The following is a 23349-nucleotide window of genomic DNA, read 5'->3' as shown; positions in this document are numbered from 1 at the left end:
GGGGGCCTTGGAGAAAGAACTTGGGAGGCACTGCAGCCCAGTGGGAGAAGAGAGAGAACAAACTGGAGTTTTGATAACCTGGTCAGTGGGGGTCAATCACCCTGACCAACAGAAGGAGTAAGAAAATTCGGGGAACTGAGTTAAATTCAGAGTCCATTTTGAAATCCCACAATGAAGGACTTCATCTGTGGATCCCAACAGTTGTTTGTCAATTTCATTGATTGTGTTATTAATTTGCATGTCACTTAATTTTACTTAAAGCTAGGGTCTGTAATGTTGTTCAGAAACACATTTTGGTATACTGGGTGAAATGATCCGCCTATCCTGAGAGTAGTCAATAAATTATGTATTCAGAAAAAGGAACGAAAATAATCGGACCTCTGTGGCAGGTGTAGGCCTGAGAAAAAGCTGACCAATCCGTGCCATCCGGGCTAGATGCCTTCATGTCTCATTCTGTCCCTCCCTCCTCCGCGCGTGCACACGTTACCTTTCACTGAAGACATTCATTTGGTTACAATGGCAGAGAAAATGCAGCCAGCGTTACTTGTAACAGCTCACCCCGCTAAAAAGGCAAGGAAAAGAAAGCCAGAGGCAGAAAAGGCTGCGACCAAAAAGGCTCTGGATAAAGAAAAAAGTCCGACCGAGTCAACATCGGTGCAGCGTTTGAGTGGTGGAGACAACTGGGGCATGTGAAGGGCTTGAAAAGTGATGCAGAGGTTGCTCTCTTTCTGTTGGACAGGTAATTACTTGTTTTGTTTCAGGGGGATTTGTTATTTTCATGAAATCTGTGAGGTTTTCCAACTTGGCTACGTTCGTAGCTCGTATTAGCCCAATGCTAACGTTAGCTTCTTTGTGTGTTGTTTTTAGCCATGAGAATGGCTAATGAGTCGGCCCAATTTCCACTGGATAGGGGTCCACTGCGTTGCGGCTCCGATCTGGTTTTGCTCCGCCTTCCGGCAACCCCCACCGGTTGCGGTTTGAGTCCGCCACGGCGCAGTACGGTAGACAGCTGGCCTCACGATGTGTGCTGGTGTCAACACGGAGTGTTTTATTTTGAAAAGTAACCAGATGTAGTTTGTTATTTTGGCACGTGACTTCCTGTCTGCTCCGTGCTAAGTTCAGCTGAATTGCTGTGTCTTGCTCCGGCATCTCCTTCTCCATGCTGAGTCCCACTGCCAGATGCGTGTTCAAGTTTGTGGGGGCGTGGCTTTGGACGGAGTACTGACGGGATGGGGAGAGGGGGTGGAACTTGGAGGAGGTGCCACTTTCAAATCTTGCTAGCTCTCTTGCTAGCTCTCCAGGATTGTAGACCCTAGCTTTACGAGTGATTCATTTTATTATTCTTTTTTTTCCATTGGAACCATTGCACCCTTGTCAATTATCTTTTCATTTGATTCTGAATTTCGAAGCACTTTGTCTCAATATAACCTCTGATTGCTGAAGCAGGGACAAGTATGATGCAAACTGAGATTTAAGATTGTTTCTGCTCCCACTTATGGATGGTTGTGCATACGCATATTCTTCTATTTTTTTGTGTGTATAGACAGTCTGAGTCAATATGGTAACATAAGACTCAGTGGCTCTTGATGTCCAGCCGTCGCACGTATAGAAAGGGCCACTCTTTCTGCTGAGCCAAGAGCCATTTTTACTTCTTGCTTCACCTCTATATACATCCTGGGCAGAGCAAACTCTCATGTGTCCGTGAGTCGGGATCACATAGTGTAACCATATGCCTGAAGCCAGTGTTTTCAACTACACTATAGTCACTCTAACCATGACAAATAAAATGCACTGAGCTCAAGATGAGGTAGGTGAAAGTTTGTTCGAGGTAATATCCAGCGCAGTTTGACTCAGGTCGACAGGTTAGGTTTGCTGCTTTAACGTTATTGTATCTGCATGGTGTCTGACTAGGTGAGCGCACAAGTTGGTTGTTTCCTGAATATTTTATGGCATTGTGACAAAGCTTGCAAATGGTATTTGTTTAATCCAACTCCTTGCTCCCTGGATTGTTTTTGAAACCGAAGTGCAACCACACGTCGGCTTGTAGAAGTTGCCTCTCTAATTTTTTTGTTGGCCTTGCTGCTTCCCACTTTTCTGACTGACAGACTCTGCCAGAAAAGGCATTCACAATTTGAGGCAACTAGCCGTACTGTGGCATCTACAGGAGTGGAGGTTGGAGGCTATTCACAACCAATTTAGAACATTCAAAATATTTTTCAAAAACGATTTCCAGAGCTGGAAACTGATGCAGTATATTGCGAAAATAAATATTGCCATTAATTGCAATGTCGATTTTTTTTTAACACAACCTTAGTAAACAGTGGTTTAATCAATTCAGCGGTTAAACCTATTATCTCTCCTCCCTCATTGGATCAGGAAAGATCAATATAGAAAACATTTAGGTAACATTTGCTGGATTGTTCTCACCTGTATTGCCACCATTTTCAGCCTGTGATGGTGTCACTTTCGGTAGTCAAAAAGACAAATGTTGCAGGAAATTGTTAACGAGGGACAAAGGACATCACTCTGTAACATCACTCAACGAATGTACTTTTGTATGTTTTTGTAATTCAACAAGATCGACTCTGTGATAACTTTAGGTTTCAGTTAAAAAGAGTGTGCCATGTTGTCTGACTATGGAGGGAGGTTCTGATGAATAGAACTGGACCAATAAATTTGCCAGCCCAATAAATTGAAATCTTTATTGAAATGGTGCCACCCTTGTATTAGTTGGTGCTGGTATAACGTTAACCATTTGGTGAGTGGACAACATTTTTTCTAGGGAAACAACCTAGCCTGGAGAATCTACTAGTTACACTATCGTACATCTCAATATTCTAAGCAGAGGTATCACACATGTGGGGCAAGTGGTCAAAAAATGATGTTTAAGTGAACTAAGTAACAAGCTACAATTGTACGTACATGTACACTATATATTAGTCCCCCCAGGAATTCGCAATTCCGCGATCGCGGAAATTACTGCAGATTTCTCGGCCATCCGCGGATTCAAAGACCTTCCGTGGAATATCACATTTTGCATGTAGTTTTAAACCCGGCCGCTGGATGTCGCTGTCAGATAGACTGGGCTCTAGACTCACAGTAGAGGTACACTACCCACTGCATCCGGTGGAAGCGGGAAACATTTACAAAAGAAAAAACTGTTTATAATTTGGACTTGATTGCACATTTTATGTCAGCATTTCAGCATTTGAATGTTTACATTTACTATCTGCAGTATGCAGTAGGCACTTTCTGTTCCTAAACCTTCACCCATACTTTGGTGAAAAGGTTTGCACTTTTTATGTTGCAAATAAATCTGCCCAACAGGGACAAAGAAAATGTTGATGTTGATTATTTTAAAACCAGTAATAGTAGGTTCCACAATGTTTTACAGTGTTCTGGTATTGCAATTAATTTCATAAGAAAATATTTAATTCATTATTACATTACAAAAGTATGTTTTTTTAATGTTTGCGGAATTTTAACTTTCAAGCCACGGAATCAAGAATTGCTCTCCGCAGAATTAAAATTGCTCTCCGCGGAATTTAAACTTTTTCTCTGCAGATTCCTGGGGGGACTAATATATGTAAGGGATAATGCCCGACGAGGTGTCCATAAACAGGAGTTAATGGACGCCGCAAAGTCCATTAACTCCTGTTTATGGACACCTCGAAGGGCATTATCCCGCTTATACCATGGTCACTTGCCAAAGAAAAGAAATTCGGACCATTAATTTACATTTTCATGTGTTTTACAATCAAAATATAAAGTTTTTCACAAGCCATAACTTAGTTTCCCTGGTAACGCCTGAGGGTTTGACTAATACCTAGAACAATCATTGCTCTCCCGTAAGATTCTTATGCAACTTACTAGTCCGCTCAGCGATGAGCCAGAAAGCTAACGTTATGCTAGCAAGATTCAAAGTCAATAACATTGCATACGGTTGACAAACAGTAAATATAATTTGACAGTATGCTAGCTAACACGATTAGCTAACTAACCAGTCATGTCATTGTCCCCAAATCAATAGCAAAATCAAATGAGTGTAACGTTACTGTGGCCGCAGCCTGAAGCAGAGAGCTGAACAGCGAACGGGATGTGAGATTATTCGCGTATCAGTAAATTTAGAGGGGAGGTGTACTTTCTGCAGCTTGTGTGTTACAGTCGCCACTCTGTGGTGTTCAGAGGATAAGACACTGAGGGACTGACGGACTGCACTCAGTGCTGGAAATAAAATATTCAGATTTGATACGCCAGCTAGCGCATTAATTTACAGCGGTGAACAGTCAATTTGACTGGAACTACTTAGTAGGTGTCCGTATATCAGGGGTTAATGGACACCCTGCAGCCAATCAGACTCGAGTATTCCCCCAGACCATGGTATATATACTGTTCAGTTTATGTTAGAATACTCTCACATTTAAAGGTGCAACTTGCAGTGTACTTTCTACTGTGGTCACGATTCTGTAACGCTAAGTGCAGGTTCTGTAACTCAGCAGGCATTCCTGTCAGGTATTTGTGTTGTGATATAATCAATGAAGACAAAGTGTGTGAGGATGCAAAAAGCTTCTGTATTTTTGCTTCAAAATTTTACTTAGTTTATTTTTTGTTCTGCTTTAGCAGGCAGCCGGGATGTAAGGAACATTTCAGCAAAAAATCTTTTCATGTATGCGATGCAGATGTTGGCTGTCAATCAACTGCTTTTCAAACAGATGTTGAGATTATTATCCGCAATGTTAATGGCATCATGTTTCTAATTAGGATAGAGCACCTTGTGTTTTTGAAAACTGCTACATAAACATAGCTTATAAGTGGTATTCTTTAGTGCCAGTATCTAATTTGTAAGCATTTCTGTATTTTCCAGTGGCCTGTATGTCTGTCCAAGGTTGTAAATGTATGAGTGCTATCATTATAAAGGTATTTCAGCCTAAGTGGATCAAAGCACAAGATAAAAATAGTAGTACAGTATCATCTCCCATCATCATTAAATTGTTATAATTGTATATCACTTAGGAGGGAAATGCAGTTTAACTCTTTAGATGATCCTAAATGTTTGTGGACTCTTTGTGCACTATTCCTCACACTGAGGAAACTCACATTTAATTTATTACGACATGAATGAATGCATGATAAAAGCTCTTTGAATCAAACACACACCAGACGGGGGGATTATTTCTGAAATTTAATGATCAGAGGGAAGGAAATCAAAAGCAGGCAAGGGGAAAATCCCTCTCACCTCCCCGGCAAACTTCACCTTGAGCACAACACATAAATAATATGAGGTGGAAAGAGCTGCTGCCTCCAAATGAAATGTCATCTCATTAAAGCTGTCTACATTAGTTAGTAAACATATTTATTACAGTCTACACTGGTAAGCACTCCACTGATCAAAGACAGCACTGTCAAGAAGGTGATGGTTTAATGTCTTTGTTTAAATCCATTTAACAAAACAGACAGTGGAAGACAAAGCGGCTGCAAGGTGGTGATTTTATAATCTAGCTGGAACTGACTCAGTTTGATGCTCTGGTAGGCATATTTACCGCGGTTTCACCAAGACAAATACCGTGACGAAAATACATGTCATTTAGCTATACACTAATAAGTAAACATGGCTTTTGTGCCATTTTATTGGTTAGGACACCTGAAGATTTTAAGTTTAAAAATACTCTGCTTTGAATAGTAATTGTTGAAATACTATGTTTAAAATCCCTGTTTCTGTAGTGGAGGCTTTAAGTTTAAGTTTTGTTGACTTACTGGTTGTGGCGTCAAAAACCTTGCTTGTACACGTGTTATACTGATATTCTATGGAAAAGACAGAGAAAGGTTCATCCTTCAGTCTTCTAGTGTCAAACTCTTCAAATCTATCATGGTCATCACAGTGAAGCTCAATCCTCACAGAGAAGTAACTATAAGTAAAAAAAAAAATTTCTGGAGGAGGACTCTAAGAGCATTGTTATCAACTAAAACATTTGTTTTAGGGCACCTCCAGTGGTTTAACTTCTCACCTCCCACCTCCCTGCAGTGATGTACAGTACATGTGTACCGCAGGGTAGGGGTGCGTACATACACTGTGATATCACTGGTATTAGGCAGGCATCACATTTTCATACAGAGAGGGTAGAGAATTGTTGCTTTTCAGTCCCCGTTTAACCCTGAAAATGACAGTTTTCATCATCTTACCGGCGTATTCCGGGTCCACATGAGGAGGGTAGAAGCGAAAGTTGATGAAAAAGGGGATGGGCATTCCATACTTGAACCACTCCACCACATAGGGCTGGCCGTTCAGGGGGTGGGACACGTCGCATCCCAGGATGACGTTCTCTCCTGCACGTGCCGTCACAAACTGGGGCTCCTCTCGCACTCCGTGGGCACCTGGGAGAACAACAAAGCCAGGTCAGCAACATAGCTACAAGGTCATGTAAAGCCTGCACACTCGAGCAAGTTACAGTGTAAAGAAAAACAACTGCGTTCAAATTTTTGAATCTTCATATATTCAGCGCTCACATTTGTGTCTGTACAGTAAGTTAGCTAATAAGTCTTTTTGCTCAAAAACTAGTTTGACACCGTAGAAAAAATATGCTTTTTTTGGCAGTATATGAGAAGATAGACATGACTTTGCACGTCAGTCCCCTACATCTGAAGTTAGAAGTCACTATAAATACTGGAAACAAGGTGTAACAGTTAGCCGATCTGTTTTACTTGTTTTTTTTGCTTTGACCAATTGCCATGCAACCACTGGAGACTCCAGGGGTCCTGTCTAAGAAATAATGTGGTACATAACTCCCTATAAAACGGCAAATTCTTGGTTTTACACTCATTTTTGTTAATAAATGAGTTTTAAAGAAGCTGGTAGGCAATTGTTGTTACTTTTGGACAGAGCAAGGCTAGCTTTGCCACTGTTTTCAATCTTCTTTCAGCTTTACATTTAAATGCACAATATGTCATTTCTGCCGCTCGACATTTGCTGAGTGTTGTGTGAGGAAGGCCAGGCAGAGATTCTTCTCAGATCTGGAGCCACAGACAGATAGAAGGAAAGCTCAGAGATTACTTTTTTGGGGAAATAAAAAGTTATCTTCACTCACTGTCTGGTGAGTGCTGAGTTTGGTGAGAGGCAGCAGGGTAGCTAATAGCTAATGTGCAGTGAAGTCATCTGGTGAATAAACACAAATGATCCTGCTGGTTGTGACTTCACCATTTAACAGCCATCATTGCTGAGGAATTCTATCTGTCACAACTCAGGAACAAATGTTCTCTTGAACATTGTTTTTGAAATAATACAACAAATGTATTGTAATCTTTAGAGATTTTAATGAATAATATTATATATTTGATAAACAGTTATAATAGTGTTACTGTAACTTATCATCTAACTAACAAGCATTATTGCAAAATGTTGGGGGGACTCGACAGCAGTCTAGTATTTGAAACAAAGAGAAAGAAAATACCTGTTCACATCCAGCTTTATATTTTTTGAGCCTGTGTTGGCCTCACCTTTCATTGACAGGCCCGCTTCTCTGATCTTTAAGCTATTGTGGTATTTGAAGTAAACAACATAGGTGCTGGGTAAGTTGATTGCACTAGTTTGACAGAAATGCCAAAGAGCATATCAGAGATGGTTCAGATTAGAAAGAAATATAGAAAGAGGGTCTTTATAAGGCAATAGAGTTTGACCCAGGAAGTGAGTGTTTAAGCCTGATAACACAAACATGTTCTAAGCTAGTTCCATCACTCAGGACAGCAAAGACTGCCTGTGACAAATCCAATACAGAGCCAAGGCCAATGGGTGGGGGGAAGCAAGATTAACGACACTTGCAGACACATGAATGTGATTTATCTCAACAGAATCTTTTTCATCTAATTTGTCTGACAGAATGTGGGCAGACAGAAACATGAAAGGCGTAATGTGACAGTAATGCACCTGATGCTCAATAATACCTGGACCTTCAACCTTTTACAAAAAGAATCCCCTACATTAGCACCGCAATGGAGCAATACCAGTGAAACAGTTGTCTGTGGGCTCGCTGCTGAATGGCCACATCGATCCCAGGCTAATTACTATGTAGCTGGGCTTTATGAGCGGAAACCCGGTGTGGTAGCATTTTACCAGTCGATACAGCTAATCAGATGTACTCACTGCTTGTTCCTCTGTGGCCTGTAAGGAAGCAGGAAGGCAGCGAGGTTCTTCTGCCCACAGATGATGGCCTATTGCCTGCACCGCCTCTCATTAGTGAAAGCAAACAGTGTAAGGTGAACCAACAGGACTTAATCTGTTACATCTGCAAATAACCATGGCAAGAGCGAATGACTTGGCTTGGCGTTATATTCTGTAGCAAAGCATATCATTATGAATTTGAGTCAGTAAAACAGCAACAAACCATGAAACCATATGTACCGAGGAGTAGGAACTGAGACCGGTGGCCAGTGGATATTCTTGAGAGTTAACACAACATAAACCAAGTTTGAAAAGGGCTCCGTCATCATCTACTTGGACTAATAGGACACATATCATTTCCACTGCAAGCCTTCTGCACACCACTCACTAACGCAGTCAATATGGCAAATGGCGGTACTGCAGCAACAGCATGGATTACTTTAGCAGTAGCCAAGGTTCTCTTCAACCAATCTGGTTGTCTCAGTCAGCCTGATTTATCTGCACTGCTACATAGGGTTGAGCCGATGGCTGACAGTCATCGACTGCCGAGCACTGTACCATCGTAACATTGTGATTTAAAAGGCCCCCACCAGAAAGCACAACAAAGTAGTGTGTCCCCTCAGAGATGCCATAAGACAGGAGTTGTTGCTGTTTGTAACATGTGGGAGAGAAAATGACCAGTCTTTTGTTGCTCAATGTTATGTATCCATGTCCCATATTTTATTTTCTTATTAAACCTGCCCAGTTAGGTGAACCAAAGACACTTATAGAGGTGGTCGCTGCTGCTAGTGGGTTTCTTTCAATCATCTTGCTGCATTTTCTTAGGTTAGCTAGTCAGCTAGGTGTGTTTCAACCTTCGGCCATCGACTGACCTTACTGCCACAAGGATCAATGGCTCCTCCTTTATATGGTAACTGATAAACAGCATTAAATATGTAATATAGGCAATACAAGATAAGACAGCAGACTAATCAAACCTACTTGGTCTTTCTTTCACTCGCTGTTCTTCAGATCATCAGAGTAAGATGGTTCAGTATTGACTTACAAATATTTAATAATGCTACAGCTGGGACACAATGGCAGACAAATGGTGATTTCATAAATAATTAAATAATAACTAACCAAACCCTCAATTAGCAGTGTCTTTTTCCTGCAGCACACAGAGGGAACCTGAAACACTGAAAAGGAGTCCATAACCTCACATGGAGTGAATGAAAACAATAAAACTGGGGACACATTTTTCATTTGGATTGCAGCATATGAGTTGTGTGCTGAATTATAGTCTCGTCGCAGACTAAATAGAGAGGGTTTATTAATCTTATTCAATAAATAAGCTAAATAAGAAAAACTTACTGCTCATAAAGTTACAGTTGACAGAATTAAATTAACATATGTAATCAAAATCATTTCAGATGTAGACTTGCTTGACATAAATTCAGTGTGTTAACAAAAGTAGTGCACTAACACACAAACAGTGGGAGGAAGACAAACACAAGAATCATTGAAAGCAGAATGGGATAGTAAGGCGGTGATGCTTTCTTTTTCTGAAAAGAAACAAATTGTCTAGGTTTTACATTAAACAGAAGATGTTTATCATATAATTAGGCCTAATTGTGAATGCCAGCCTTATGGAATAAAAACAACACAGATTAAAAGTGAAATGTAAATCAACAAATACCAGGAGAGCTGGGTTTCCCCAAACCAAGGCTGAGAGGAACAGCATGCACAATTCCAACACTGCAATCGCCTTGTTAAATACTATGAACAATACAGAATACATCATTACCATCACAGGACTATAACTGCCACACAGTATACAGTATACAGCATCCCCATGTGGTGTACAGTATACAGAGTATATTACATCACTGAGAGGCAGCATGTATCAGAGGAAGCCTTTGGAGTCTTGATTTGATGTGTATGCGTGCTCTCATGCTCGCGGGCAGAAGCAGATAATAACCGAGCAAGTGTGCTTTTCCCAGTGGTAACCCCCCCATCCCCTCACTCACACACATGCACACGTACTACCTCAAGCAGCGCTACATGTTGATTGGCTGCCGGTGACATCATGGCAGATAGCAGAAAAACAGGCTCGCTGGAAGGTATGACTTCATTGTTTATAACTCATGAGACAGAGAGGGAGCGAAGAGACGCAAAGAGGAGAAGCAGAGCCGATGTGCTCATCTTCTACACACCTATGAGTGTTCAGCTCATTTACAATCAAAGACCCGGGGGGGGGGCACGATCGCAAGGTATAACCACCAAGGTGCACTCACACAAACACAAACACACATGAACAGTATTAGGAATGTCAGCAAGATGAAAGAGAGGAGGTGTTCATGTTTGCTGTGTATTTGTGATTATTTCACATAGTACTTATACTTGTGTAAGATCACAATCAGGTTGAAAATATATTCTGCAGCAATATTATTTCCCTATACTATTAACCAAAAATCCATCCACTGCTACTCTGTGATTATTAGGATTTCAGTACATTAGGATAAACAGCTGCTGAAGTGAATTCTCTGGTCAGGTTTTATCAAACAATTGCAGAGGATGAAGAAGAAGAAGAGGTAGCATCAAAATGAAGTAATTTACATAGCTCCAGTTAAACATTAAACAAACAAATACCATGTAAGAAGAATTATGGAAATATGGAGTTTGTGCTTGTTTCTGTTTTCCATCTCTGTCAGTTTTTCAGTTTCCAGGCTTTGCACTCAGGATCTCAATGTAAAAATTGGAAATGTGCATAAGAACTGGTGGATTGGCACACTTATACACAGGTATCAACACTGCTGTCAGTAGAGTTGTGCCTATGTGTTCTACTGTGTACAGCTATAAACTATTTGACTGTGACAACAAGGCAAAAAATGTCAATTGCTGTCATCAGTGGGTCATGAGCACAGAACAGTGCTTCTACCTTGATTGACAGTTTATTTGGCTTTGCCACAAGGGAGCAGCTTTTTACAGGTCAAAACAGATGCAGAGCTGCAGCAGGGCCAGAGAACCAGGCTCCTCATCTATATAGCTCAAGCTACAGTGGCAATGCTAACATCAGCTAATCAGAATACTTTTTCTTGCCAACATTGCTCAGTGAACCTACAAGGAGTTTGTGGGACTGAGTTTTAATGTTAAGAAAAAAAGAAGAGTATATTTTACTTGACTAATAAAATGAAAACTCGCTGCTTCAAGTCTGCGTAGGCTACATCCTTCCTCAAGGACTGCAGCTACCTCTGAATGACGCAAAAGTTTTATTTCAGCTTTGAGACACAATGCTCACATCACCTGACCAAAGAACACAATTGTCTAATGTGGAGATAGTGTGAAGAGGCCAAAGCGGTGCTAGTTGTTTCTAAGATCCCAGTGCCACAGTCCATCACCGTTCCGTTTCTGTGCTATTTAAAAAGGATTTTAACCATCCACACTGCAAAGATACAAAACATTCATGCAGCAACAGATGCTGCATTTAAAGTCATTTAAGGTCAACTGTCACACACTTTAACAGCCAACTAGCTCATACTAATGGAGTTTGAAAAGTGCATTTCATATTATTGCTTTTGCAAAGAAAAATAATATTGCATCATCATAAGCTTTTTTTTATTGCTTGGTCTGTTTAGTAGTACAGTGGAACAGAAGAACATGATGATCCTGCTCTCTGCTGGTTCTCAAAGCATAGTTGAACTGCCTCTATAAAGTTCTTTGTCCTGGATAAAGCAGGCAGGGGAACCAGAAAATGTATTTTCTCTTTTACTACATGAGCAGGGGGTGAAGAGAAATGGGTGACTGACCAAATACTCCATAACAGTGATTACTGTTGGAATATAGAGCTATTTAACACTTATTTTAACAAGAAAATAACAGCAGTTTTTAGTCTGATAGTAGTATTTTAGGAAAGGCTGATGCAGTTTCAGGAAATAATAATCGTAGTAAGAGAAGAGGACACTACCACATTCCCAGTTTGCAGCAGAACCATGATGAAAGCAGAGAGGTATAAACCGCTATGACAGCGAAGACATGAGGCAGGTGGAGCTATGTTCCATCAGCTAGGATGATCATTGGTTGACAGAAAAGCTCTGGACTTAGTCCAGTAGATCACTGGACAACACCTGAGAGGACACTGTGAGAAGGAAATTAGAATGCTAACTGGCCTCCTGTTTGAACTTGCACTATAAATTTTACTTTAAAACAGACTACTATTATGAATATTATAAAAATAATATTGATATGGGGGTGGAAGATCTACCCAAACCAAAATATTATGTTCAATTACATTGCAATCACAATGCACAATCTGGATTGCATTCTTATTTTTGTTTCTTTTTCTTTTTTTCGCAAAAGCTCCTTAATTGCCATAACTATAAAATCACATTGCATTATTTAGAATATGTCAGCCAAGGAAGAGCCACAGGAAGTAATTTGTCTGCACATATTCGCCATTTAGTCAGCTACATCACTCTATTGTTCATGTAGCATGAAGCAGGATAATAAATATCTCAATCTCTACGATTTGCCTGAAAAGTAGATTGTGGACGCCTTTAAAATCAATACCAATCTAAAGTTGTCAGATTGTATATTAAGAAACATGTAGTTTACACAAGTATTTATTGTCAAAGCTACTGCAAAGAAAACAGAGAACATATGAATATGATACTTTGATACGTGCATTAAGTATACCCTGTTTCATAATGCTCCAGTACTGTAAGTCTGAGGGATCTATTAGTGACATTTGTTTCCAGGTCCCTTTGTGTCAAAGATAAACTGTTCTCCTCTGATATATGACAATATAACAGAAGATGTGTGACAGTATAATCCTGTGTGACAGAACATACCTATTTTCACATTAGAGCTTAACAGAAAACCACATTCGTATATATATTAAAGGTGACAAACGAGACCTTCATGCAAATTCAGTAGTGCGATAAATAAACAATACAAGTATGACACATCGCCACACACGACACACTCTAGAATACTATTTCAGCTGAGACTCTGTGTTGGCACTTAAAACACTGAATATACTCAAGCTTCCCTCGTTCCTGTCTGAGCCGGTCCCCTGGCTCAATCCTGGCACTGTCTACCAGCGACAACTGGCCCACTCTGCTAAGTGCCAACAAAAATGAAAAATAAATGAGATTTTTACACAATACAACATAAATTATTGATGACTGTGGCAAGGTCAGTGCATTATCATGCAGCCTATTACTCTTGCACCTGCACTGCCAGTCTTCCTGTATCTTAGTGCAAAGTAGAGCTCGGTGATGGTGCTAATAAAACGATAGCCCTGTGAAATTAATGGAGGCATTAATAATGTTGCCAGTTAGCCCACTAAGCCAATGGGATGTACAGTGTAATAAAGGTCTACAACGGCACTTTGTCTTTGCAATGCATTGCTCAATACACGTTTGCACAGTTCAAAACAACCCAGAACAGGTAAGCCAGATCAGACTGTTTGCAGCAGAGTTAGTTTACAAGAGCTAATTTCTTGACTCACTCACAAAAAAAGTGTATTTTAGAAAAATGTTACTTCTTTCCTACTGGCGCTTGGCCTCTAAACCCCATCACCATCTGCTAGTGAAATCTGCAGGCTTAAATTCTGGGGCTCAAAATTATGCAGACTCTATGATGGCAGCAACTACTTCGCACTTTGTTTGAAATGTGAGCGTTTGTATGTGTGTCACAAGAGGACCAAATCATACATTCAATCTTGTTTTGCCACATTTTAGTCTATTACACTCGGTGTTGTTGGAAACAGTAAAAAGACTCCACTTTAGTCTACATGCTTATGGCTTATCAGTGTGCTGAAAAGCTCACAATGATAATTCTAATGCTAGTGTTTCAGAACAATACAGTTTGTCATGTTCACCATCTTGATACTATTTGATAATAACCTTCACCAAGGAGGTTATATTTACACCCGTGTCCATGTGTTGGTTGGTTGATTTGTTGGCAGAATTACACATAGCTACTCAACGGATTCCCACAAAACTTGGCTCATAGCCAGGAATACCCCCATTAACTTAAGTGACATTCTAGTTAGCACTAGCCCTTTTATACACAGCGACGCCGCATTAACTCCAGAGTGGTGGTTCGTCAATTCTCCACCGATGGTAATTCACACAGAGCAAAGCATCTCCGCCTTTCAGTGTGTAATTCACACAGAAAGCTGGCGCTGCGCCTCCTGAAGAGGCGTTACGGTACACCTCATGATGATGGCGTCGGTGTGTTTTAAAGGTGTCTCCCCAGTGTCCCCCTGTCAATCTAAACCCACGGACGGTTTATAATCATATGGATGCTGTTATAATGTGTAGTGATTGAGATCCTGACCCACCAAACATCCTGGAAAGTGACGAAGTTATGTTTTTCGCGCTAAATTACATAATTAGGCTACATAAACGCCATCAGTAAACTAGAAGCTGTCTGACTCACTTGCAGGGACGGAGGCTGTTTTCTAAAGTCTGAAGTCTCAGTCCGGAGGGCTGACCGTCGCGGTGATTTATTTTCATCACAAACACTGTGAGTTAAAGTTTTTTGGCGGTGACAGACGCTATTCTTCGGGTAGAAATGTGATGAAGAGTCGGTAGGTCTGGCGGAAGGACAGACAGGTGGACAGACGCTTCTCCACATACAGCTGTGGTATTTTTTTCCTCATATAAGTTGCCAAAGACAGTTACAGTTACTACGTTACTTTTGTTTGGTCATGTAACCTTGCTTTGTGGGAAATTTCTCTGTATTATGTTGAGTAAAGGACCTGTGTAGTTAACCGACCGTCCGATCGACAGGCCCTCAATACACAAAGTAAAATGCAGATAGCAGAAGTGGGAGAATGCCACCCATAGTCTATATCTTTTGAGTCAGATCATTAGGTCATAAACCAAATTTAGGGAATTAAAACTACATATTAACCTGTTTGTGGACAAGGGTGTAGATTTGATTTTGACATTGGTTGGGACATAGCCAGTCGATCCCCACCACCATGCGGCACCACCAGGGGAGAAAAATTGTATACGTTGTTAAGTGGTGTAATGACACTAGCCCCATTCACACAGGAGAAGACGCATAAGAGTTGCGGTTCGCCAATTCTCCGCCGATGGTGATTCACACAGAGCGAAGCATCTCAGCCTTAATTATGAACCGCCGTGAATTCACACAGAAAGCCGGCGCTGCGGCTCCTAAAGAGGCGTGACGGTACACGTCATGATGATGACGTCTGTGTTTTTTCAAGGTGTTTCCCGATGTCCCCCTGTCAATCTGACTCCCTTACTTGCGGGAAGGAGGCTGTTTTCTAGGGGAAAGTTCATTGAAGTCTCGGTCGGGAGGGCTGACTGTTGCAGTGCTTTATTTTCATCACAAACACTTGGTGAGTTGAAATTTTTTGCCGGTGAAAGACGCAGAAATGTGACCAAGAGTCGGTAGGATGGGCGGGAAGACAGACAGGAGGACGGACCCTTCTCCACATATATCTGCGGTATTTTTTTGCCAAAAAAAAAGACAGTTAGTTTTGTTTTTGTTTGGTCATGTAACGTTGCTTTGTGGTATATTTCTCTGTATTAAGGTGAGTGAAGGACCCGTATAGTTAACGACGGTCCGATCGACACTCCCTCAATACGCGAAGTCGGCTTATCCATTCACACTGGTTGGGTTCTCCAATAATAGGGCCCTGGTACTACCTCCAGAGGCGGATCAGCGCCAGAGCAAAATTTCACCCCTTGCCGCATCCGAGTGATTCACACTGAGACAAAGGCGGGAAATTGGCGTACTAAAGCCGCACCCAAAAGCCAGTGTGAATGGGCCTACTAATGACAGACGAGGAGGCTGTGTAATACTGATGTCTGAACTTTACTTCAGTCATAGTGCATTACATTACATTAAAGTGCAAACCATTCTCTCCGAGTTGCTATCTACAACTGGACCAGTTTCCTTAGAAATAGACCACATTATATAATTAACCACTCTCTATGAGTGCATGTGAAAATATGCAGGCAGGCAACATCACCTGTGTTATAGTCTATGTTGAGGCATCACCTGTAACTCCACCTGGCCTCTCCCTGAACTAGGCCTACAACCAGGCAAGTTGCTGCAGCACCCTAATGAAACAAAACATGATGCCAGCCTGATATTAACTTTGTACGGCATTACCTACTGTGCATAAGCAATCAAACATATGCAGTAAAACATCTAGTATAGCACAATTTGAAATTTACCTGTAACCCTGGATCTTCCCTATATGAGCTACTACCTCTGTTCCTCTGTCACCTGAAGAATAAAATATTGTTTCTATGAGCAGTGACACAGCACGACTCAAATCTCGAAAAAGATCAGTAGTATTCACTAGGCCTACTTTTAATATTACAACTAGCTATCACTTAAAAAATAAAATTTTAATAAAATTAACCACCATGTCCTTATTCAAGTTCACCTGCTGCTGTGACCCTGCCACTCCACCGCTGTCTGATAAAGAGGGTGGCTGTGTTGCTTCTTCTGTCACCTGACAACGTAACAAATCAATCGCCATTACAAGTGCGAAAACTGTTGGAAACAATGTTTTGCATTCATTAGCGGTAGCATATGAGAGGGGACTATTTTCCTCAGGTGACTTACACTTTGTTTGGTGACATAGCTTCTAATGTCTTCCACCTTTCTTTTCTTGCCCGACATCCTCAGACATGTGTTGCACACATGTGTTGTGGTGAACATTAATGTCTGTATCTAACAAATAATAAACGCAAACCTCATGATGGCATAAAAGGAAAACTGTGAAAATCACAAAAGTTAGCTGTCAGTAGGAGGATTTATCCTCTGGAGCCTGTGGAAGTCTGTACAGATTTCATGGTGATCCATTCTAGCTGTTGAGACATTTCAGTCTGGACCAACAGACCAACCAACACTGCTGTCCTTGTGCTACATGTAAGCATTTTGTATGGCTTACTAGTACACATTTGTAAAACAAAAGCAGACTAATCCACATATAATGTCTACTGTGGTGGAACATTTCCTCTTTCTTACTGTCACTTGGCCTCTAAACTCCAGGACTATCTGCTACCAAAATCTGGAGGCTTAAATCTTGGGGCAACATGTGCAGTGGCTATAAAGGCAACAGTGCAGCACACTTCGCAAAAGTCAAACAGCAAACAATGGTGCCATTTTAGTTGAAACTAAAATACATGTGCTTTGTTTGATATGTTGATGTTTTCCTGTGTGCCTACCAGAGGATCAGAGAATCCACTCATTCTTGTTTCCCCATGTTTTACTCTAGAATTCATCTCAGCCTGAGAAACACTGGCAGATGCAGATTACTGTGCAGCAGCGGATACATTACAATCCACCCTGTTACTTTATATTTAAAGGCAATACCCTTCCCTAAAATAAAGTGGTGCTTAAGCAGACTGCTAATCAGATGACTGAGCACAACAAAAACATCTCTGTATTTATAAACCCAAAGAGGGAATACAAAAAAAAACACATCGAAATAGTTTCCTCACCCCAAAGCACGAGAAGAGGCCATTAAGAGCTTCTATTCCCCTGCGTGACATCAAAGAGAAGTAGAGTTTTAGATCAATAAAGCAAAATGTGCAAAACCATGTGAACTACAGTATATTCATAGGGCAAATACCTCCTGCAGGAAAAAGAAATCCACTTAGGAAGAGCCGTCAGTGAGACTGAATTGTGAAAACGAGTGTGCTGAAGCTCTTGTTCAGTTAAAATGGGTAGAAAAACAGAAATAAAAACATTTTGCCTATAAGCCTTGAGAAATTGCATTGCTCATTTGTGTTCGTCAGCTTGTGCTACAACCCTCAGATATATCAGGGTGGCTTAAAACACTAATGCTACACCAAAGGGTGGGAGACTTGACCTAATTCTGGTCTCCTGCTCTCAAGCAGGCATCTCTCATAATTTGGAATTCAAAGGAGATCTTTGCAGGGTGCAGAGGCATCTGATCCCTCCTGCAGCACATGTGGGGTAGAGCAGGGAAAAGCTATATATTATGCTGGTGGCAGCCTTGATATTGTAACAGCAAACATCTATGAGTAGACAGGACAGCGAGACAACAGGTTTGACTTTCATAGGCCTTTAATCCTGGATGTAATTGCCATTCATCGTTAGTCCATGCAAACAAACCAAAGCCTCCAGTCAAGGTGACTCCGTCTGCTCTCTCTCAGACAAAAACTTTTAAACATACACTTCAGTTTGCCTGTTTTATTGTGGTGCTGCTGTCAACAAAAGTATTGTGTCTCATTAATCCTGTCATTTTCTCCCTTGTTTTCCTGGTGCTGATGTTTATAGTCTGTGTCAAATTCCTCAGCGAAATTCAAATTTCAATGTTCTCACATTCAGAATGTTCCAAACATCCTGTAATTGGCCAAAGAGATGACTGCCCATGAAAACTGACATTGCATCCCTCAACAGCAATCCAGCCAAATATCTGCTTAAAGTGTGCTGATGATTCGCCTTAAAGCGAAACTCTCGGCAAAAAGCAACCAAGGCTTTATTTGGACTTGAATATGAGTCAAACCTTAGTATAAAAGCATAATTGCGACGAAAGAGGCACTTTTAAGATTTACCATAGTTTCGGTTTTGGGCACGTTAATTTTGAACGGGAGAGCTAGGGGCACGACACGCTAGCATCAAAATCGCTATTTTTAGAGGACACTAAGAAGGCTCGACACAACATGAAACTTTGCTCATAGCATCACTAGGGTCTCTACTCATGAACAAGAGCATTGAGAACATTGTTTGTGTACAGGCAGGAGAGTAATGGTGAACCGCTCCTCAAGCGTGCCTGTCAGGTCGCTCTCCCGTTCAAAATTAACGTGCCCAAAACCGAAACTACGGTAAATCTTAAAAGGGCCTCTTTCGTCGCAATTATGCTTTTACACGAAGGTTTGACTCATATTCAATCCCAAATAAAGCCTCGGTTGCTTTTTGGCAAGAGTTTCGCTTTAACCTGTACAGTACCTGTGCAAGCAGTTCTGTCTTACAGATATTGTTGCTGACAGCTCAACAATGGTGTCTCCTTGGCCCTTTGCCCTCTAGGGTTACCCTGCTGTCCCTTCTGGCTTCTTCCAGTCCCCACCAGAAATCAAGTCCCACGACTGAAATTCATTGTGATAGTCCTTGTGGCGGCAGGAAATTCAGACAGAGCAGATGGCTCAGACACGAATAGGTTAAAAGAGGCAAAATCAAACTGAAATGGCTAAATCCCAAAGGCTGTTATGGCCATTCAATTAATGTGGAAGCCAAAGAGTTCAGATAAGAATCTGAACTTTAATTCCTCCTAATGCATTGATCTAATTGTTCAATTTAGAAATCTAGAGAAAGAAGAAAAGAGACATTCAGAGAGTCAAACTTTGTTTTAGCACAGTGATCTATGGAAACAATAATTAAGATTTGCAGTATGTAAATCTAATCACAGGGGACTGTACAATGGATGAAATGTGCTGTGTTGCTCCTCTCACTTCTCCTTTGTGCTGTTGGTTAATTAATCTGAATACATGCAGCCAATCATGGTCCATCTGAAGGTATTTAAAGGCTGAGAAGCTGCACTCCAAAGCAGCAACAGGTGTTGGTGCATTGTGAGGCAGATGTGATGTGAGTTGAGATTTCAGTTAAAGCATAACTCCAACCATTTTACACATTAAAGTATGTTAGTAGGTCTTAGGGTGTACTATGTGAAAAGTAGTATAAAACCTTTTGTTGCTTCATAGGAAGCTGCATGTGATCAAATAACAACAAGTCTCCAGTGATGTCACTCAGTGGCTGAATTGCATTGTGGGTAATGTAGGCACCAGGTTGAGAAAAAGCAGTCCACTGGTTTAGCTTTACACTCCTCTAACACTCTTGAACTCATTATGAACAGGTTAAAAACAAATGATAAAAATCAATGCAGCAGAAACACAGATGTAACCTTCAATATACAATGCATTCTTCTTCACTACCCACAATGCAACAAGTCAAACAGTGACATTTTTTTGGGGGGGATTTTATATATTGTTGTGATTTTGGCCGGGGCTCTCTCCTAATGTTACATCTAAGTTTCTATATCTGGCAATAAAACACTGAAATAGTAAAGACATGGATTACTGCGATGAACATCCTGAGAATGGCTTCTCACTATTTTGCCTACCAACACTTGAGGTGACACGCCAGCAAATGTAGCAATGCACCAACATGAGCAAGATAGCTAGAAGGTAAACACTGATGTAAGGAATGTACGTATCAAATTCTTTAAAAAAAACAAATCCAAGAGGCACCTGAAATAATCTTCACACTGATTGAAGGCACAGATTAACTACTAGCAGATGTGGCACACATTAGCGACTGTGTTTATTCCTTTTTGATTGTTGACACATACATTATTGTGAAGTTAAAGTAACAGGTGGGTGTGTTATTAATGCTTTTTTGTCTGCACTGACATTTAAAGAGGTGTCTCAATAAATATAGCTCCATATATGCAACATGAACATATAAAAGAATATACATATTACAATCATTTCACCATTTCTCTTACACCAATAATCAAACTGGGTTTTCATCTAGAGGGTGTGAAACCAGTTTTCTTCTTCTAGGATATGGACCCTGTTGAGCTCTGTAATTCTGCCAGTAGTAACCAGAAGGGAAATCCAAATAAGTAATTATATAAATATAAATAAATTGATATACAGTATTAGTATTTCTAATTTAGAATGGCATATACTGTATATCACTGTTTCAAACACTGCCCAAAGAGACTGCTGGTAAGGATGTATTTAAAATATTTTTGGAAAAGGTTATGCTTCCACTTTTGAACCTGTTACAGGCCTAAGAGTCTTAGACTTTGCCATTAAGTGTCTGTGAGGAGGACAAAAAGGTGTTTTAGAGCCTCTTACCTCCCGTTGACTGGCAGGCATTAAGGCCAGATGGCTGTGGTTGGATCAGTGGACAGTCAAGTTCATGAACGTTCACAAAGAAGTGAGGGTAACTCAGTGACTGAAATGAAACCAATATTTGACTCCATAAACTGTTGAGTATTTAATGACCTAACTTCTATTTCATCTTTATGACTATCAGTGACATTAAACAATCAACAGACAACAAACTAATGACTGCACCATACTGCATCTGCTTATGATTTCACAATGATTAAAATCAATTACAATAATTTGCATCACAGCTGTACAGCCTTTGTTAAGTATGCATTCAGATTTGTTGCAGTGTGTGCTAAAAATGTCTTTTCAACAATAAAAAAAACATGTTGCTGTGTTTAGCTTTCACTGGTTCTCACTGCTGATTAAATGAGGATTCTATGTTCTCTTCTTGCACCATAACAGGTGCTCTCACACCTGCCGTGCAGCAATTGAACCAAACACTGGCACATCTACACCCACTGAGCAATTCGTCTAGGAAGGTGAGAAAGCACTGATCAAACTCAGAGAGCTAATGTTGGAGCACTTCCAAGTTTAGTGTGAACGTTATGAGAGGGAAAACTAATCGGAATAAATGTGGCACATTATGGGATGACTATGTAGTGATGCAGTGGTGTACACAGACATTTTGCATCTGCTCAGCTGTCAGCATGCATTACAAGATCAGCCTGCAGCGCTTGTTTTCCTTGTAAAGAAACTGTGAACAGGTCATGACAACATTCCATCACTTCAAGCGTTCCTTGTGCATTGTGTGTAATAGTGGTAGAGCATTTTTTACAACACAATTTTAAAAACACACACTGACACAACAATCACACACACATCTAGCAGATGCTCTAAGCCAGCAAGACTAACAGCACTGCGCAGTATTCATGACTGAGACAGTATAGTTCTTTTAAATAAAGATAGACATCTGGTCACAAACAGATCATCACAATGATTCGCTGTACTAAATTGCAGGAGCTTCTTCAAAGAGTACATGTAAGCTTCAACTCACTCTCAAAAAGAGATTTTATCAGAGCCAGTCATTGTTTCCTTGATCCATAAATGACATGAAAAAGTTACTCTAGATTGCTGCAGTAGAAAAATGTTACAAATCACTTGATCCTGACCATTGCCATCCATGCCTAAGTTTCAAAACCCACACGAAATCACAACAGTTGGCAGAGCACTCATGTGACACCACCTAAGTAAATATAGTGATGATGACAATCAAAAGTTAAGCTTGGATAGTCAGCATGGACCCTGAAGACACATGTCTGTGTATCCCCTGGATAAAATAATTGAAAGCTTTGGGAAAAGCTCAGTAAGTGGACCCTATGGATTGTCACAATGATTTGATCAATCAACAGACAATCTCTTCAATGGCACAGAGTGGTGACAATATAAACTAGTCTGCCAGCTGATTCATGTGTTGCACTCTCAAGCCACACCGCCATTACTGAAGTGGTATAATCAAACTAAACGCACTTTTACGGACACAGCTAGCTGGCAGTCTGTCTCTGATGGATTGAGGTTTCTGCTGTGCAAGGAAGAAATCATCTTTATATTCCCATTGAATCAAATGACTCCCTTGAATTTGGAAGGGAGTGAGAATCAACATTACAGTCTGCAGCTCTCACTGACCCCACTTCATTAGATCACAGGCAGCCACTCCCAGTTCCCACAATCACACAAGACCGTTACCTGCCCAGCACAAAATGATAGAGAGCTTAATAAACTGGTGGCTAAGTGAGCCAAACCACTCCACCTTACATTTGTATTTCTCACATCTGGTGTGCTGAAAGGCTCTATCAGTGCTTATAACACCGCAAAAGAATTTGTAAAACCTACAGATTTTAAATCAGGGAGGTCAAATGCTCTGTGGAGTTTAAGTTTGTGGTTTTGAATTGATGAGTGCATGCAACGGGTAGGCACAATGTGTTTGAATATTATAATACCTAGACTTAAGGCTGGATTTATAGTCGATGCAAAGGGTAAATGGATTCCTGCTGTAGTTGCAGTAGCCACAGTGAAAGTTTTGATTTTCCTCAGTTACAAATTTTCCTCCATTTGGACTCCTGTATTTTTAGAATATAGCACAATTATTGTAAACTATTGATTATTAAATTACACAGCTTGCTTTTACTTCAACATTGACAGTGGTACAGGTTGTCAGTCTTTCAGGCTGCCGTTACAGTTGTAAAGGGGACATATTATGCTTTTTGGGATTTTCATTTTCATTTTAAAACTATGGACACACATTTACAGTATATGCTGTATTTCAGGTCTACCAGCCACTCCAAGCACTTTACAACA

General features: G+C 40.6%; 1 protein-coding gene across 4 annotated transcripts in view; it reads right to left on the bottom strand.

Annotated features, from left to right (window-relative positions):
* The window catches only part of igsf9bb (immunoglobulin superfamily, member 9Bb), a 157507-nt gene that overhangs the window by 113702 nt on the left and 20456 nt on the right, over positions 1-23349 (bottom strand). For all 4 annotated transcript variants that reach the window (XM_030437838.1, XM_030437840.1, XM_030437839.1 and 1 more), the window contains exon 2: positions 6181-6372. In XM_030437838.1, the coding sequence (XP_030293698.1) occupies positions 6181-6372 (192 nt within the window). The remainder of the gene's footprint in view (positions 1-6180; positions 6373-23349) is intronic.

This window comes from Sparus aurata, chromosome 13, assembly GCF_900880675.1.
Source record: "Sparus aurata chromosome 13, fSpaAur1.1, whole genome shotgun sequence".
NCBI classification, from domain to species: domain Eukaryota; kingdom Metazoa; phylum Chordata; class Actinopteri; order Spariformes; family Sparidae; genus Sparus; species Sparus aurata.
The sequence above is the reverse complement of the archived record's forward strand: the minus strand, read 5'-3'. Positions and strand labels throughout refer to the sequence as shown.